The 19,930-nt window shown below is 33.3% G+C and overlaps 2 protein-coding genes across 2 annotated transcripts in view; both read left to right on the top strand.

The window, feature by feature from the left end:
* Positions 1 to 8,949, top strand: part of LOC132713474 (uncharacterized) — a 34,960-nt gene extending 26,011 nt beyond the window's left edge. The window contains exons 3-6 of the mRNA XM_060696085.1: positions 2,549 to 2,739; positions 3,181 to 3,304; positions 6,491 to 6,662; positions 7,094 to 8,949. Coding sequence (XP_060552068.1) covers positions 2,549 to 2,739; positions 3,181 to 3,304; positions 6,491 to 6,662; positions 7,094 to 8,821 — 2,215 coding nt within the window. The 3' untranslated portion in view covers positions 8,822 to 8,949. The remainder of the gene's footprint in view (positions 1 to 2,548; positions 2,740 to 3,180; positions 3,305 to 6,490; positions 6,663 to 7,093) is intronic.
* Positions 8,950 to 9,389: 440 nt separating this feature from the next.
* The window catches only part of LOC132713478 (uncharacterized), a 32,530-nt gene continuing 21,989 nt past the window's right edge, over positions 9,390 to 19,930 (top strand). The window contains exons 1-9 of the mRNA XM_060696092.1: positions 9,390 to 11,155; positions 11,411 to 11,494; positions 11,930 to 12,155; positions 12,609 to 12,821; positions 13,705 to 13,899; positions 14,375 to 14,556; positions 16,410 to 16,629; positions 16,942 to 17,064; positions 18,973 to 19,092. Coding sequence (XP_060552075.1) covers positions 9,390 to 11,155; positions 11,411 to 11,494; positions 11,930 to 12,155; positions 12,609 to 12,821; positions 13,705 to 13,899; positions 14,375 to 14,556; positions 16,410 to 16,629; positions 16,942 to 17,064; positions 18,973 to 19,092 — 3,129 coding nt within the window. The remainder of the gene's footprint in view (positions 11,156 to 11,410; positions 11,495 to 11,929; positions 12,156 to 12,608; positions 12,822 to 13,704; positions 13,900 to 14,374; positions 14,557 to 16,409; positions 16,630 to 16,941; positions 17,065 to 18,972; positions 19,093 to 19,930) is intronic.

Raw genomic sequence — 19,930 nt, 5'->3', positions numbered from 1 at the left:
TATCAAAATAGAAAAGGGGGTTGACGGCAAGCATGCATATCTGTTAAGTGACCAAACTAAATTGTTGTTTAGCTTTGATTTAGTATTTTTGATTAAATGTTTAATGGAATGTTCTTAATTCGAAGCAAGACAAACTGATTACATAAATTTAGTTAGGAAGTGAAAATGAAACTAGGAAGTAATATAAGTAACCATTTTGAAGTTAAGTTGATAAAATATAGAATTTATAGAGCTCCAGCTAAGCTCTGTATTTGTGTTAGAGTTATACATGTTCAATTACTCAAATAAATAAAATCTCCAGGTACAACAACTCAGTTGTTTTAATAAATTACCCAATAGATTTATTAGCATTGTTATAGTGAGGCATACAGGCTGGGCAGATTTTAGTCATTCTTGAAAACTGAACTTTGGTAAAGCCAGAATTGATTCAACATTAATTTAGGTCATTGCATGTTCTTTCTCTTTCTTAATATGTTGCAATCTGTAAAGGTTAATAGGTGGATGCAGCGATTTATTCTTATCATTGGTCTGACAGATTGTATTATGTCTAAGGGATTAAAAAAAACTTTTTGGCAAAGAAAAAATAAACAGAGGGAGTTATATCTATTTTGCTTTTGTTAAGGATCTTAAAATAATACAGTTTCTTTGGTAAGATGTCAAGCAAGATTTAACTTTAAGAATGATGTGCAAACTTTTTTCAAGCAAGAAGATTTAACTATTAGACTGATATGCAGGCCTCGACATTAGCGGTGGTCCGTTGGTCCGAGACCACCTAATTTTGGCAAGGACCACCTAATTTTAAAATGCACTGGTCCGTCGGACCACTTGAATTTTCTGGTTTGTGCAAGGCTCATTTGAGAGAATGGCGATTTGGTCAAAAACATGTTATATACATTTTGTTTAAAACCATTTGTCCTATGAACATGTATATGGTTCATTAATAGATTAATCTGATTAGTTAAAGATGGTCTTAAATCATCAATAACTTTCATTTTAAGTTGCTAAAATTTTGTCTATGCAAGTTAAAAGAGTTAAGAATTTCTGATATTAAGCTAGGTACAAATTGCATTCAAATGATGCTAGTAATGATGCATCGTCGGATTACCACGGTGGAACCTTTAACATTTATGTTATGCTATATGATAATCACACGTTGGTATCCGACAATGGTAATTATTTGATTATTGTATGGGATACTGTATGAACTTTAAATTTCATATACATGAATAATGACAGCAAAACTAAAGGAACTGGAAAAAATAACATCTAGTAATTCTTTTGCTAGTTATCTTTATTTTAACTGTTTAACGATAAGAGATCCGTTTCTTCCAGAGTTAAAATTACTTTTTTTAAATAAAAGGTTAAAAATACTCAATGTAAAAAATAAATATCAACCAACAAGCAACAGGGCGGTAAAAATTATGTAATAATAATAAATCTGTGAGAAAAATAAGCTAAACTTAATTATATATAAGTTGTTTTTATTTTTAATCCTTTAGATATTTCCTTGTTTTAAGATAATTTATTAGTTTTTATTAAAAATGTAAATTTTTAAAAGATACATGTAATTATCATGATTATAAGACGTACCATGTATCAGCAATGAATATTTGAATAACAGTAAGAAAAAAAAACAGACACAAATGGTTTCACTATTCCCTAACTTGAGTTGAGGGAGAAATCACTTCAATATAAAAGTTAACATAAATAAGAGCCCTGTTGTGTATTTTTGAATGAGCTATGAAAAAACAACAACAAATAACTTCACGACAGAATACCTACTAACTTGCTCTCCTTAATTTATGATAAGATAAAAATATATATCTAAAATGTCTGTTTTCTTTAAAGGTTAATAATACATCTTTGTCATCAATTTTAAGCATTCTTTTTTCTAAACTTGCAGTAAATGATATGATAATAATTGACCACTTGACTTCTGAAAGGACCACCTTAATTTCAAATCTAGTGGTCCTGCTTACCACCTGATGAAAAAGTTAGTGTCGAGGACTGGATATGCAAACTTTTTTCAAGCAAGAAGATTTAACTATTAGACTGACTTGCAATTTTTTTTGTTCTTTGATGAAAAACTTTTGACTACTAACGTATGGGTAAGTGGTTTGTATTAATTGGTAAGACAATAATTTTCCCAGGTATTAATTACCAAATTCAATATTTAAAATTCCCAATTAAGTTTGTCAGATGGATTTTAGCCATAAACCTCTAAAAGCTTATCTTGAGCTCTGAATTTACTGTCATTAGTTTGGGCAATGTCTGTTGACCATTGATGTTTGAGATCATTCGAGAACATGCTACACTTGTAAGTGATTGGTTCATTGTGTATGATTTAACAGGGCTTTTTTTTCACTTAATCACAGTTGTTTTTTAAAGGTCCCCCTTTGCAATCACTATATCGCAGGGACTTTTTAAAGGTCTCCCTTTGCAATTCTAAAATGCCAGCTTCACATCTGGAAGAAATACCACTTTCAAAATAAAAAACTTCTAATATACATAATGTAATTCCTTATTGAAATAACATAATTATTTTCAGCCTGTACAGGGTAACATATATGATTGGCCGTAGTGAGGTTCAGGTGGATTTTTACATAGATTCAAGCAATCACATACAGAGTGCAAGTATATCTCGATGTCACGCTAGAGTTGTCAGGCAGAACGGGAACCAGCATAGACTGTATGATGACAGCTTGAATGGAGTTTTTGTGAACAATATAAAAATTGCAGGTAGTTTGACATTAATTTATTACCAATTAGGCAATTAACCATAGCTTCAATTACAAGATATTCATTTTATGATAATTGAAATTTCTTAAAACAACATCATTGACTGTCTTAAATTGGTTCATTTTTGTGTCCATTGTTAGTAAAAAAGCAATATACATAAATATATTACTACATGTTAGAAGCTGAGGCACAATAGATAATATTCTTGATTTTCCTAAAATGAATTACCCTTAAGATATTTTAATGATAAGATGCATATATGAAGGATAAGAGGTGTTCTTTAAGGATATTGTTGGACCAGAACGTTCAGATTATTTCCATCTTTAGCCCATCTGTAGGGTAACAAATTCCAACTTAGTTACTTAGCCAGGGCAATGATAGTAAAGTTATAAATTGACAGTACTTGACAAATATTCATCAGATATATATAACCATATTTAGGGAGCTGTGTTCTACGTGAAGGAGACAAGGTGACATTTGGACATCCATGTGGTGCGCGTCTCCCGGCAGGCAGTAGAGCCAGACAACCAGATTCACACCATCAGTTTATGGTAAATATGTCACAGTTTCCAGGGACTTATTGGCTTATTCTATAGCCCATATTCGGTCATATTCCCAGTTGAATATAGTATATTATTTTCCCAATCCACAGGAAAAAATTCCCTACTGAAAGTTACAAAATAGAAATATTGCATAAAAAAATTATAAAACCTTTGAAAATATGGGCTTTTTCACTGTTACAGTGCTTAAATGTTTGAAGATTCCATCCTAGACAATGATTGTTTGCATTCATGTAATTACAGCAAAATTTCAGTTGTAATTTTTTCCCAATTTTAACAAAACATTGCTGAAATTCCCAATTCCATAGGTATGGGTCATGTTCCCAAAATCCTGGAAAAAAAATCCTGGTTTCATTAAAAACCAAAATTTCCCATTCTTTGATTAGTGGAGTTAATTTACACTTAAAAAGTAGTAATATTCTGGGCACCAATCTGTGACAAATTATTTTGAACTTCAATGGCTGTACCAAGAATGGGCTATCCTACTTACCCTGGCAACAAGCAGGGATGGTTATCAGTTTTGCTTACAACTTCACATCTCATTAACCACTGGACATTTTTACTTGAAAATCAAAATGGACACTTTTTTCAAGATCCATAACTCTGTAGCATTGATTTTACTGAAATATTCCCTCTCAGGCTCTGTGAACATATAATAGATTATTGTATAGATTCTAATTGTTGGTAAATATTTTAACATGTTTTTTCATAGGAGTTTTCATAGTTTGATATATAGTTATACATATAAGACTTGTAGATTTCATGGTTTGAATAAGTCAGGCCTGTAATAAATGTTCTTTTGCCATTTCTAAGATAACGCTTACAAAGTTAAGATGAATTATTATAAATTACTGTGTAAACAATTTTTTTTACTAAAATTGCATGTATATTATAAAGTCTTAGTTTGTAGAATACTACATAATGAAAGAAGTTTATTTGCAATCTGACATCAACTGAAAATTATTTTTTAATCCTTATAAAAACAATTTCCTTACTCATTCAGGGGCGGCAAAATCAATTGTCCTTATTGCCCAAGTTGTCCCACAGCTTACACACACAAGGGAAATTTATTTACATTATAAATATCGTACAGACAAGTAGAAATATTGTTCCGATAAAACAAACAGCTTTAAATCAGATTTTGCCGGCCCTGACTTTTGTTAAGTATGTTAACCTGTAAATGTGATGGTCACTGATGATTTGCTTATATATCTTTGTTATACCCCCGCACAACAAAGTTGTAAGGGGGGTATACTGGAATCAGCTTGTCCGTCCGGCTGTCCGTCGGTTTTTTCTTGTCCGCCCAATAACTTAAGATTCCTTTGACCCTTAGTCTTCATATTTGGCATGGAGGTTAGTCATGATTAGTAGATGACCCCTATTGATTTTGAGGTCACTAGGTCAAAGGTCAAGGTCACAGGGGCCTTGACTTCAAAAAGCTTGTCCGCCTAATAACTTAAGATTCCTTTGACCTACAGTCCCCATATTTGGCATAGTGGTTAGTCATGATTAGTAGATGACCCCTATTGATTTTGAGGTCACCAGGTTAAAGGTCAAGGTCACAGGGGTCTTGACTTCAAAAAGCTTGTCCGACCAATAACTTAAGATTCCTTTGACCTACAGTCTACATATATGGCATGGAGGTTAGTCATGATTAGTAGATGACCCCAATTGATTTTGAGGTTAAAGGTCAAGGTCACAGGGGCCTTGACTTCAAAAAGCTTGTCCGACCAATAACTTAAGATTCCTTTGACCTACAGTCTTCATATTTGGCATGGATGTTGATCATGACTATAAGGTGACCCCTATTGATTTTGAGGTCACTGGTCAAAGGTGAATGTCCTGTCCGCAATGTATTGATTTTGACTTTTTCACATTTGAAGCATGTAGAATACAAAAACTTAGAAATTTCCCTTTTTGGCCCTTAGAAACCCTTTCGGGTTTCGCAGGGAGGTTGTCCTTGAGTTTCTAAATGGCCACTTTTTTATTCGGGCCCAAAGGGGTTTTATGCGGGGTTTTCCCACGCCTTTGGGATAGGGGCCAGTTCAGTTTATATAAAAACCCCAGTTTTAAAAATTTTGCAAAATTGTGAACTGGCAGAAGCCCATTTAAAATTGAGAAAGGAGACAATTTTTGTTATTTAAAGGTATTTTCAAAAATTTTTGATGGCATTTTTTTAAATATTTGGGAAGAGGATTTTTTATTAAATTTGCATTTAAAAGATCAAAATATATTTCACTGGGGGAGACTTTTTCAGGGAGTAAAAATAAAAAAGTTTGAAGGGGAAATAGTTTAAAATAAAAAATTGTTACCAGTTTTTGTTTATGAGTGGAAGATAGTGTAAAATTTTCAAATATTTGAGTCTTTTTTTCTTTTTTTTTAATGATTTTGGTAACACAATAGAACTTCTATGAGTTGAATTGAATTAGTCAATTTTTGAGATGTGTCACAGTAAAATGATTTCCCCCCTATGTATTTGTTTCAAAAACTTATACCGAGTCGAAATTTTATGTGTCGAATTTTTCGATGGGCTGAAGTTTTTCTTGGTCTGTATAGCATAAATCGAGTACAATTTACCACAAATAAGTCTAAGTACTTTGATTATTTTGAAACCTTCACTCTCAAGACATTTTTCACATCGTTTCTGGCCGCGAAGATGATTTCCAGTGATCTTGTGTGACAGGTGTTAATTACACAACCGTGTGTTCTAACAGCCTTTGAATGGTTTAAATGTGTGATAAAATGCTTTAATTGTTACTAGTCAAATTGCCATAGTGTATTTGAAAGTAAACAGTAAGGACAACTTTCATTTGAGAACTTTCGTGACCCGGTATCGCATGATAATCACATGTGGATATATTTACTATAAGCTGGCTTAGTTAATGCCCTTTCCTTTTGTTACACCTTTAATAACTTGCTTGTAAACATCAATGGCTTGATATTTTGTCTTTAAATTGAGACCAGTTCATGAGTCTAAGTATTTACGCAAGTTCTTTCAATTTTGTCTAAGATTTCTGATTGATAGTTTAAATATGATTTGAAATACTTTTTACAGTGAGTTACCTGGGGCGTATAAGGCTTTTGTTAAAAAAGGTAGATTTACACATTGGAAGCAAACATTGATAATGCTAGAAGCAAATTTTGAAGGACAAATTTAATTTCAATAGTAAATTTTACTGTTGATGAACAAGGTATGGTAAAGTTGTATGTGAAACAAAGAAATTTTTTTTTTTCAAGGAAACCACTGGATTTAAGAAGCCAGTATCTCCTGCTGAAGCCAGTGGAAGTAATTCAACTCGGAGACCTAAAAAACCTACAAGAAAGCCAACACAATGTTTCACCTCAGATGATGTTAAACAATTGGTTAGTGAATAATATCCTCTGATTCTTTTATCCTAGTATGTAAAATTTGTTTTCTAGATAATTAATTGACATCATTCTTTATGACTGATTTATACATTTTTGTTGTGAGTCATTTTCAAAGTGCTTTGAAAAAGATGTTTACAGGGTAATCTATTACAAATTCAGTTACTGTGAAAAAGCTGGCTCATAAGTAAGTAAAGCACAGAGGGACAGTTACCTGCAATCGTCCTGTATTTGTGCTGCTAGAATTTAGTCAAATCACTGGCTGGGTTTAAGTGTGACTTAAAAACCAAAAAAATTTGATAAGCATAAGAGGCAGAAGAGCTGGCTGAAGGTGGTAAACCTACAAGAATTTCTACATGTGACATTGATCATTCCTTAATAAAATAATCTTTAAATAAAATAATCAATAATCTTTCTCTTTATTGTAGAAAGCGGCATGGGAAGAAAGACAAAGTAGCAGTGCATCCGACATCTCAGATGATTCTGCTTCCGAAGCTGAAAATGAGCCTAGACTAAACATAGCAAGAAAAAGTGTTGTTGTAGCTGATGAGCAGTCTACTGAAACTAATAGCCATTCTGAGGAGGACAAATCTGTGGAAGCTGAAAATTATAAAAAAAATGGTACAAGCACTGATAAACAGTCGCCAAGTAAACAGTCACCATGTAAGAGCAAAAGTTACAATACAGAATCACCGGGTGTAATGCCTAAAGACATTGAAATGTTTAGTGAAAGTGATGAAGACAGTCGTGCCAATGATAATAGTCATACAGCAGTCACTAGTGATGTAAATCATGAAACAGTTAAGCTGTGCAGGTTAACAGAAACTGACATAAGTCCAGAAAATGACTTAAATGAACAAACTGATATATGTAGTGAACATATTACAAGTAAATCACCTGAAAAGAATGATATATCAGCTCTGGAAGGAACAGTGAACTCTATAATGAAGGATTTATGTGATTTGAGAGGAAAAATTGAAAACTCTGTAGAACAATCTGGGCATGAAGTTCCCATTGTGTTCAAATCCCCAACTAAAGATGCTTGCATTCAGACCAGTCAAAGTGAAAATGTAAATGGGGAAGTGGGTATAAGATATGTGACAGCTTCACCAACCAAAGATATGGGAATTCAGACTAGTCAGATATTTCCACCTCAAGCTGTCAGCAGCCATGTTGTAGAAACAACTGTTGATGAAAAGTTCCAAACCTGCAATGAGTTAGCTAGTGGAACTAGTGATTTTGATGATGTAGAAACAATGGAAAAAACTGATGATACAACTTCTCTAACTGGTATCACGGCAACTAGTAATGGTAGTGAATTAGATGATGAAGAATCTACAGAGAAAAGTAATGACACTATCCAAGAGGACTTTGAACCAGCCCAAGAGGGTTGTAATGAAGAGCTCAATAAAGAAACTGAATTTAATGAAACTCCTCACATTGAAGATACATGTAAATCAAATGAAAGTGAGAGCACAGTTGAAGAATATGCTACTTCTATGGTGTTGCCAGATTTAGATATAAGTGAAGCTTTTTCAAATTTTGCAGAAAATGAATTGAAACAGTGCTCAGCCAAAGGAGAAAACAATGAATGTGTTTATATAAAGTCAAAACACCAGCAGCAGTTGAATGATAATTCAAATGAATTTATTGAAGAAGATCAAATCTCTGAAGAAAATCAAAGTAAGCAGCCAAGTCTGATCTTGTCAGATTCAGTAGTATATGAAGCTGATGAAGAAAATGATGATCCTGATTTATTTTTCTCCAATTCTATTGAATATAGTGGTAGTGAAAGTGACAGAAATCTAAGTGAGTCTGAAACAGAAGAAGTAGATATGGATACAAAAGAAAGCAGTAATGACAGTGAAGAAAGTGAAAATTGTGATGGTGAAGAAGATGATAATAATACTGGTGGTGATGACACATGCAAAAGTGAAGATTTTATAAATTCAGATGATAACTCTTTGAGAAAATGTTCAGAATCAGAGCATGGTGTCAATGCTGATAATGACAAAGTAGGTGCAGCTCATGAAAATAGTGAAAACCAGTCTGAAGGTTCAGTGAATGTTGAATGTAGATCAGATGCTAGGGATTTGTTCAAAAACTCTTTGAACAAGATGGAAATTGTTTCTATCGAGGATATAAGTTTTGATTGATGGTAAAGTTACTGATCAAATAAACAATGATCAGATAATTGAAAGAAAAAGAAAAAATTCAGAGGAAGAAATTTTTAGAAAACTGAATTAGATAATTCAAGAAAAAGACATTGCAGTGATACTGCAAACATTTTTAACAGAAGATATAAGGATAAGGGCTATGGGGTAGCAGGAGACAATGACAGCCAGGTGTTTCTCTGTGGATAAGATGAAATTGTAATATGTGTGTGTCTTCCAAGCCCCAAAAGGGATTTTTAAGAAACTAAAAAAAGGCCGTCGAGTTAAACGGTTTTTTTAAGTTCTGGTCAAAGAAATCATCTCTGAAATGTGTAAAATTAGTAAGGAATAGAAAGTCCATAGAGTGAACGGGGGATACACTTTATTTACAATCGATCAGGGCTGGGAAGAATACAAATTATTAAGACTTTTGATGAAGTCCTATCTGATAATGTTTGCGTGAGAGTGTAGAGTGCTCACTCTTTCGAATCTAAAGATTCGTCTGAATCTATACGACGCGCGCACCTACCTGTTTCAGGAACATTATAATGCATAAAGAAAAGTCATTTGCATGAATGAAATACTTAACACAGATATTGATCATCTCAAAGTTACAGATATTGATCATCTCAAAGTTAGTTTATCAAATGAGAATGGGGTAGCTGAATCTGTTAAAGACAAAATTGTTGACAACTCCATTAATGAAAATTTGGTGGAAAGCCATCATAGTCTTGAAACGTCAACTGTTGAAGAAAAGGTTCATTGTGAAAACTCAGAGTTGAAAAGTACTGAAGCAGTGACTGATGTGACAGATGATATTTCAAAAGCAGAAGCTGAGAAAAAGACTGAGGATGTTAATGAAGATGAAGTTAATGGTGTTGAGAAAGATATAGAGAGCTCAGATAACGACATAGTGGAAACAAGTATGTGTCATACAGATAGTGAAATTGATGCAAATGAAATAATCAAACCAAGGATATTAGCTTCAGTTTTTAGGACACCATCCAAACACATTTCTAACACTTGTGGCGAAAAGTGTTCACCTATATCATCACCTGTTTTGAAGACACTGAGTAGCCAAGATGTTATTAGTCAGTCTCAATCCCCAATCATTGCCAAACAAGGGAACCACATTAACAATACAGAACCTGCTGTAGCAAAAAATAGTGCAACAAAGCTATTTGTTAATGAATCAAAAGGTGAAGAATTGAGTGAGTTAAGCTGTGAATTCTCAGATGATGATGATAATGGCTTTTGCTCACCAGAAATAGATTTTAGTCACCTTGGTGATGACAGTGATGACAATGATGAAGATGATGAAAGAGTTGATGATTCAGAAATAGATTCTGACCAAAGTGAGGTTGAAGAAAATTCAGAAGATGAAAATTGTAAAATCACTGAAGTTGACACTGATTCTGTTGTAGGGATGGATAAACGATATAAGAAATTAATTAATTGTATTGAGGAGGATACTGAGGAAGAAAATATTAATTCAGACTTTCATATAGATAAGAATGAAAATGAAGAAAGAACAATAGAGGATCAAAATACTGAGGATGGTGATCCACTTGAAAACTTGATGAACCATGGTACAGAGGAAGAAGAGGACAATGAAGTCACAAGGGGTGGTAGCAGTAAGAAGCCAAATGGTATGAATGAGATTGATTTTGACTTCTGTGATAGTGAAGCAGAGGTAGAGACTATAGAGGTACCTACTGATAAGAAGACAATTAATATTGATACAGACAGTGAAAAGAATGAAAGTGATGATGATAATGATGATGTGGAAGACATGTGTAGTAGAAAAAAATCCTCAAAAAGGAAATGTGATTCAGATTTAGAGGATAGATCTTCAAAGAAACAGAAAAGTCCTACTGTAGAAGAAAATTATGAATCATCCCCTCAGAAGGGTGAGAACTCTGCATCAACACCTTTTAAAACACCACTGTCATTACTGAAAACTAGAAATTCTAGAACAGCGGTTTCTAGTGAGAACTCTCCAGGCCACACCAGTTGTACTCAGCTTTTGGACAGTCCTCAGACACCAGATTTAGATGCATTGTCAATGACACAGGTAACTAATGTAACAGAGCAGTTAGAGAAGAAGGTTGGTGACAGTTCCAAGTCTAAGGCATCTAGAAACAAGGCTAAAGACCTGCTAGATAAACTTAAAGCTAAAAGACGCATCAAAGAAGAGGCAGCCGATGAGGTTTTGTCATCGAGTCCTACACTAGGTACTAGTCAGAGCACAGAGATTGAACTGTATAGTAGGATGGGAAATAAGGAAAGGAGCCAGGCACTAGTGGTGTTAGATGATGTTAACAAACATGTTAACAGGTATAAACATTTATATACATGTATATAAAGTTTGATACTTTATTCATATTGTTTACAACCAGTCATTATTTATATAACATTTATAAGTATGATCTATGGATTATAATCTTTTGTTATTTTGATCAACAATGAAAGCTGAAAAGTTTTGATATGAGCTTATGTGTCAGTTTCATCTTAGAATACAGGAAACCATTGACTTTATTTGTGATCGTGGAAGTATCTAAAATAGCTAAAATACAAGTCTACATTTTACAGTTGCCGTGATGTGATTATGAAAATAAAGGCGATGTTTGATAGCTGTTGGTCTCTACAAGGAAATCCAAGAGTAACTGCATGGAGGCAAGTGTAGAGTTTTTTTGTTTGGTATGAGGTAAATTTGTCTTGATTGAACCACTATGATCTGTTTGATTTAAGTGGGTACACATGTTTTCAATGTGATGTCTTTTATTTTGCATGTACTTTTAAAGGAGAATAAAATATTGGATAGATATTTTTGTCAAGAATATACATGAACTTATGTAATTTAGATCTTTATTGGTAAACTTTAATTTGTAACAATAAACCAAGTTATTCAGGAAAATAGGCAACTCCTGGGATTTGTTCTTGTTAAACTTCACATAGGTCTATGAAGAAAAAGTCTTTTGATTTAAAATAATAAACCATGTTACACAGAAAAATATGCAACTCTTTCACTTTGATCTTGTTTATCTACATGTAGGTCTATGAAAAAAAACAAACCAATTTATCAAATAACTAAGCTTTTGTTTACTTCAGAAAAGAATTACAGACTATTGAGAAGAGACTGGAGTTTCCCAAGACAGTTATAGCAGTTGTTGGAGATACAGGATCGGGTAAATCCAGTCTGATGAACGCCATCTTGGATCATAGAAGTGTCCTACCAACATCAGGTATCCGGGCGTGTACTGCTGTGGTCGTCGAGGTGGTTAATAATACAAACAGTTCATACTTTGAGGCTGATATAGAATTTCTTCAAAGACAGGTAAATATACTATGACAGGTCAGCGTTGGCATTTTTCTACTCTGTGTCTATAAATTGTTTAATATCTAGGGAAAAATTGCATATTATTATGTACTATTTGAATTGAAGTTTTCTGTAAAGTCTTGCTGAAATGAAGATGCACGTATTGATGTATTACTTTAAATATGAGATCACTTGTTTAATATAAATGATTCCATTATTTAAATATATGCCTTAGTAGGTAATAAATATGGAATAGGACAAATTTATATGTAAGGTGTATATCAGCATTTCATAAAAATCTGGTGCTTACCTGTTACTGATTTCTGAGTTTGGATTATTCATGCACAGTCGACAGATAAGACTGTCTTTTTGAAAGTATTGTTAGCTGCTATTGCCAGTAAGTTTAAGCCGCTAACATCAAACCATTTTTCATTTGATTGCTATGTTGAATTCTATTAATAATTTGTACAGGAATGGATGGAGGAGTTACAAGTGTTGTTGAAGGACTTGACTGGGTTGGATGGTACAGTCAAAAACCGGCCACCTGATCCTACATCTGATGCTTTTGTGTCATACTGTAAGGTGAGGGCCGTGTACGGACGAATAGACAAGTTTGAAGTTCTAGCCAGACTCACCACTGTCACACACTGGCTAGGCAGGGTCAAGGTCATTAAATCGAGCAAGGTAACTTTTTGTTTCTTTAACAGGGTTTGCACAGTCTTAAAAAGTGCTAAATTTGAGTTCCTTTCTTAAAAAGTGCTTAAAAAAGTAGAAAAGGGCTTAAAAGTCCTGGAATTTGATTACTCTCTTGAAAAGTGCTTAAAAAGTGCTTAAATTTGCTATAAATGTACTTGAAAATGATTGAATGACAATGTAGATAAAAGTCAACAGTAAACAAAATCAAAGGAATGATCCAATTTAGTATCAAAATCAATGAAATGTTTGCTCAATGTAACAGTAAGTGGACAAATTAAAGTTGTTTTGAACTAATTTGTTTTTGATGTGCCCTTTGTTGTTCTTCTATAAAAAAAACTTAAAATTGTGGGCAGAAAAATGTGTATTCGACAAAAAATGGCGAATAAACTATCCTTAGGTTGAAGATTGTGTCGATATATGTGCAACAAATGTGCTTAAAAAATGGGAAAACATGCTTAAATAGTGCATAAAGAGTCCTTGAATTTTGGCATTGGATGTCTGTACGAACCCTGTTTAATAAATGTTATGAAAAAATATGCTTTGTTTAAATGATATGGAGTTATATTGATGTTTAGTCATTTTAAAGGAGAAAAACTGTTGGCAGAGAGTACTTTTGTTTGTTACTTTGAAATAATAGTCATACCAGTCAATGAATAACAATCTTTGTCAAAAAAGTAATACCATTTTTTTCTTACGATTACATTTTTATTAAGGACACAAGTGTGTATGATATGACAAGATTGAAGAAAAAAGTTTGATAATAAAGTAATTTAGTTTGCTTGGTTATAAGTCATATAATTCTTGAACAATTCATTAGAAAAACTAGAACTATGCATACATTTTGATGAAAATTTCTATATTCTGCATTAAGCCTGGTGATTTCCGTCGTCAAGTAGAAAAGTACATAGAGACACAGGAACCCGGAGCTGGGGGTCAGTACTGGCCAATTGTGAAACATGTCCGGCTTAGAATGCCCAACTGTGATGTATGTAGTAGTGGAGCCTCACTTGTAGATTTACCAGGTGTCCGGGATTCTAACGCAGCTCGAGATAAAATTGCTAAAGAGGTATGATAAGTCTTAAATTGTGGGTGATTTTATGTTCCTTATTCCCAATTCCCAATAAAGGTTTAATAACCTAAGTGATTCTATGGTTAAAGCTCCTGAAATAACATTCATGTTTTTTATAAAATGTGTTTTATACGAATGTTTCAAACAATTGAAGGCAAAATGAGTTTGATAGGAAAACAAAAGTAAAGGGAGGAACATGATAGGTAAAGTTAAGAATATGTGTAGGGCTAAAAATTATGTGATTTTTATTCAGTCTTGCATACAAACTTTTTTAATAAATACATTCAATTGTATAAAGCCATATTTATCAACACACTGCTGACATTTTTATAAATATGTGTTGAATGCTTGGTTGAAACATTATTTTTAGAATTAATAAGATCAATTTATATTATATCGAGGCAAATTTTTGAAGATTTTGAAATTTTTAAACCTGTTTATTTTGCAGTAAAATAATTTATTAATATTACAGTATTTGAAGAACTGCACAGCAGTATGGGTTGTGTCAAGTATACATCGTGCCATTGATGATAAGACTGCCAAGGATTTGCTGGGAGAGAATTTTAGACGTCAACTACTCATGGACGGCCAATATGGCAGTATTGCCTTTATCTGTACCAAAACTGATGTTCTTATGCCCTCAGAAATAATTAGGTGAGGTATATTGTATGTATGTTAAAAACTTCAACCCAGATTTAATCTTTACTAGGATGTATGTCATTTAATTACCAAAAAAAAAGCCGGTTTGAATTGAATGTTCTAGATTCATATTTATGTTGATTTTTAGCTCACCTGTCACAAAGTGACAGGGTGAGCTTTTGTGATCGCTTTTCGACCGGCGTCCGTCCGGCGTCCGTAAACTTTTACTTTAAATGACATTTCCTCATAAACCACTAAGCCAATTTCATCCAAACTTCACAGGAATGTTCCTTTGGTGGTCTCCTTTAAAAATTGTTCAAAGAATTTAATTCCATGCAGAACTCTGGTTGCCATGGCAACCAAAAGAAAAAACTTAAAATATCTTCTTCTAAAAAACCCAAAGAGCTAGAGCTTAGATTTTTGGCATGAAACATGTTCTGGTGAGTGTCTACCAAGTTTGTTCAAATAAAAGCCCTTGTGTCAAAATTGGCCCCGCCCCAGGGGGTCATTGATTTTCTCTATATGCATATAGTAAAAACTTAAAAAATCTTCTTTTAAAGAACCAAAAGAGCTAGAGCTTAGATATTTAGCATGAAAAATGTTTTAATGGGTGTCTACCAAGTTTGTTCAAATAAAAGCCCTAGGGTCAAAATTGGCCCTGCCCCAGGGGGTCATTGATTTTCCCTATATGCATATAGTATAAACTTAAAAAATCTTCTTTTAAAGAACCAAAAGAGCTAGAGCTAAGATATTTAGCATGAAACATCTTCTAATGGATGTCTACCAAGTTTGTTCAAATAAAAGCCCTGGGGTCAAAATTGGCCCTGCCCTAGGGGGTCATTGATTTTCCCTATATGCATATAGTAAAAACTTAAAAAATCTTCTTTTAAAGAACCAAAAGAGCTAGAGCTAAGATATTTAGCATGAAACATCTTCTAATGGATGTCTACCAAGTTTGTTCAAATAAAAGCCCTAGGGTCAAAATTGGCCCTGCCCCGGAGGTCATTCATTTTCCCTATATGTGTAAAACTATAGCAAAAATTGAAAAATCTTCTTTGAAAGAACTGAAATAGCAAGAGTTTAGATATTAAGCATGAAGCATCTTCTAGTGAGTGTCTTCAAAGTTTGTTCAAATAGAAGCCCTGGAGTCAAAATTGGCCCCGCCCCGGGGGACATTGATTTTCCTTATACAAGTATAGCAAAAACTTAAAAATCTTCTTTTAAAAAACCCGAATAGCTTGAGTTTAGATATTAAGCATGAAACATTTTCTAGTAAGTCTACAAAGATTGTTCAAATAAAAGCCCTGGGATCAAAACTGGCCCTGCCCCAGGTGTGTCATTGTTTTTAACTATATGTATAAAGAAAAAACTTGAAAAAATCTTCTTTTAAAAATCCCAACGAGCTAGACCTTAGATGTTTAGCATGAAACATCTTCTAATGGTTGTCTACAAAGTTTGTTCAAATAAAAGCCCCGGGCTTTAAACTGGCCTTGCTCCGGGGGCCTATGTACAGGTGAGCGACTTCAGGGCCATCATGGCCCTCTTGTTATTTTTGTCCTTGCATGAAGGAATTTTCATATGGCATTCGTGCTTATCACATTAGGATGATAAGTCACATGCAACACTCACATTATATGCCAGTATCACTGTTTTAAGTGTAGTAAATGAGACAATTTTTTGTTTTGATAAATAAATTTAAATTTTTTGTTTTAAATGTTCAGCACTTGAGAGTTAAGCAAGATCTTTTTACCAATTTTAAAGCTCATGCACACTAGTGTAAATATGTGAAAAATCATATGAATACATACATTCTTGTCAGCAATGTAATCCTCTTATTCATTGTTTGAATTTTAAAATGAAATTTACAGACCACTAGAATTAGAAGAGCAGACAAAAGAGCATGAAGATAAGATAACTGAGATGGAAGCTGAGAAAAGTGAACTTGAGCTGACTATTAGTAATGCTACCAAGGAGACTCGAACCTTGAAGAAGACTATTGCCAGCGTGAAGACTGAGGCGAAAGAACTACGTGACAACCTGACTGAGCTCAGTAACCTCCTTGACTCCACTGATCTTGATAATAGTCAGGTACACTTTTTTTGTTCAATAATCTTGACACAGGTTAATATTTTTCACTTTTCATGTGTTCTGTAGTGATACATTGGAAAGTAAAAGCATTAACATAAACAGGGACTATGATATCTAATTAGCTGATTTATCCAATTGTTATCAGCTGTTTTCTGATAGTTTGCATCCTTTGCTTTTTGATTAAATTTAATCGACAGAAAAGTTCATGATGATTAAGAAATATAGTGAGTTTTGAGATCAAATACATTAATGTTGAATAATTTCTGAGTTTAATGTATTGGAAAGGGATGATAACTTAACGTTTTGTTATAGTCAGAAGAAAAAGAGGCCATAGAAGAGTATGAGAAAGAACTGAAGGAGAAAGTTGAAGAGTTAAATGAAGCAGAGAATAGACTGGATGAATTACATGATCAGAAGTTAGAAGCCACTCAGAAGGTATTGGAACAATTTTATTTGCTGAATCTGATGAAATGTAATGTAACCCTGATTACCAGAATAACTGTGCTAAATTATTTGTTTGTCAACTTTTTTTAGTTATCATGTTCTTCATTAAAGGCACATTATGCTTCAGAAATATATACATTGTGTATGTTTTTAATTGTTAAGAAATTTCAAACATATGTTAAATAATGGATTTAGAGCATGGTTCGCACTGGCCTTGAAAAGTCCTTGAATTTGGTTTCAACCTTGAAAAGTCCTTGAATTCAGGGTTGCCTTGAAAAAACACTAAAATTGTCCTTGAATTTCAGTAAACCCCCTTGAATTTCGGTAAAATGCCTTGAAAATCCAAAAGGGTATAAAACCTGTCGCTGTAAAGGTCAGGCAAATTTTCCGCTACAACTCGGACATGTGAACGAAGGCAGCCCGATCGAGTGCGCCCATTTGGATCTGTTTTAGTAGTGTTTAGCCAGCGTTACGGTTTTGGCATGGATTTTAACAAGCACTTGTGTATGACGTCATCGCAAATTGTGTACAAAATGTCAGCTTCCATTGCGAAGTAAAAAATGGGAAAATACACTAAGAAATGTACGTTTCAGCTAAAATGGCTTCAACAATACAGTTGGGTAAAACAAGTTATACAAGACCCACGAAGAGCACAATGTACCATGTGTATGAAAACCATCGATTTGTCGCAAATGGGAGAGAGTGCATTAACATCGCATGCGAGGGGTGCAAAGCACCTAAAAAATCTAGACATCAAGTCGTCATTGACGAAGTGTGGCCTTGCATTTGTCAGACAGGAAGGAACTATAAATGTCAAAACTGAAAATTGCAGTAGATCTGATTCAAATAATAACATTGTGCCATCCCAATCCACAACGGGAACTGTGCATGACATGACAATATCACCCCCACCCACTTCTAGTAATCATTGATTTGTGACTGAATCTAACATTCTAAGAAAGGGCTTCAAAGAAAAGAAACTGGAAGTTGAGGAAATTGGAAGAGAAATCCAAAAAAAGAAAGGAAAAACTAGATAGAGTTGTGTGAATTTACTCAATCACCTATATGTTACAGTTTTGGTGTTCATATATTCTACTGACTGTGCTGATTTTCTAAATATAGTCACTGTTTTGCAATTCTAGTCATTTGAACCTTAAATTGAAATACACATGTTTTATTTACATGTTTTATATCACAGATATGGTTGTAAAAGTATAATTTTAAATAAGATCAATTGCAATAAAAATGTATATCACAGATATGGCTGTAAAAGTATAATTTTAAATAAGATCAATCGGGAAAAAAATGCCTTGAAAATGACAATTTTACCTTGAAAAGTCCTTGAATTTTGATTTGAGAATTTGGTATGAACCATGTAGAGGATGTTAGATTTTTTTATAACTGAGGAAAGTAGCGCTGAACGTGAAGTAACATGTTGTAATGCAAATTGTAAACAAAGTAATATTTTGACTTCCAAAAACAAAAATACAAAATACTAAATCTCTATAATCATACAAATTGCCAACAGAGCAAAAGAAAACAAAAGATAGTTCATCTATGTGACAAAGTGTTTCATGATACTGTTACAAGTTACGAAGAATAAAAAGTCTTTGAGAAATAAAAATGAAAGTATTTCTGGGGCATGATTGGTCTTTAAGTTAATATATTCAAAATGATTTATTTGGTATGTAGATTCTATCAGGTACAGTTTTAAAAGACTTCAGTACAAAAATAATTGTATTTGTAAGTATTAGATAGAAAGCAAAATATAGAGAGCAAAAGCAACATGTTTCACATGCAAAAAGGATACAAGATGTTTTAAGATGATGTTGAATGATACAACAATTTCTGAATTTCGTGAAAAATATATAAGAACTGTTTCTTGTTATTTACTTTCAGACTCTAGAATTAGAGAAGGTGTTAAATGTTCACCGTAAAGCTATAGCTGCAATATGTGCACGGGCTAGAAATGAGTACTCCAAAACACAGATAAAGCGTGATTTTAAAGCAGGATTGAAGGTCAGGTTCTTTTAATTTTGTTTGTCTACTGTTTCAGTGTTCATTTGTCCTTGGTCCTAGTTTATGATTTGGTAAAGATTTTTAATGATGCCTTTAAACTAAGAAAATCTTGATTGAAGTCTTTTATACTTAAAGAGGTTTCTCCTAGATGACCTGTTTATATTTATTCAAACTTGACCTATATCTATCATAAGATAAAGCACAGGCATAGGTGTTGATTACAAGACTGAATTATACATTATTCACAGACAGTTTTGTGTTTGGGCAGATATTTGAAATGCCAACTGTTGAACCCCACATAACTCTTCCGCATTATGAGACAAGCTTATTTAATACTCAAACAACTTGAGCATATAGTTTATGAAAACTTAACTTGTATTGTCACTTTATCTATGTTTACTGAATTCAGTCACATTTGAGTTTGCAAGTATTGAGACATTTGTTTATTTATTTTTTGAAAGTTACATTGACAGTATTAACAGAAGTCTGGCATTTCATTAGGAATGAAACAATCACTACCAATTATGCTGAATGGTGATTCAGAGCAGACAATTTGATTCTTGTTTTGTCATGGCTGTATTTTGATCTGTTGTCACAATATTTGCGAAAAGTATCGCCTTTATAGTTTTAAACAGACATTTTCTAAGCAAGTGTTTCTTTCATTGATTATGCATTCTCGCTTATCCAATCAAAATGTGTGTAATGTAAATTTTAAAACATGTTTTTAAAAAGGAAGACAAATCAGAAATTGTTGACGCTCTTTGGTCATTAAAGTCTGTGTAATTCCATGCAGCTGAATATTGGTTTTTAGCTCACCTGTCACAAAGTGACAGGGTGA

Source organism: Ruditapes philippinarum, unplaced genomic scaffold (genome assembly GCF_026571515.1).
Source record: "Ruditapes philippinarum isolate M1 unplaced genomic scaffold, ASM2657151v2 ctg2184_1_1_1_1, whole genome shotgun sequence".
NCBI classification, from domain to species: Eukaryota; Metazoa; Mollusca; class Bivalvia; order Venerida; family Veneridae; genus Ruditapes; species Ruditapes philippinarum.
Note: the sequence above shows the minus strand (reverse complement) of the source record. Positions and strands in the feature narration are given on the sequence as shown.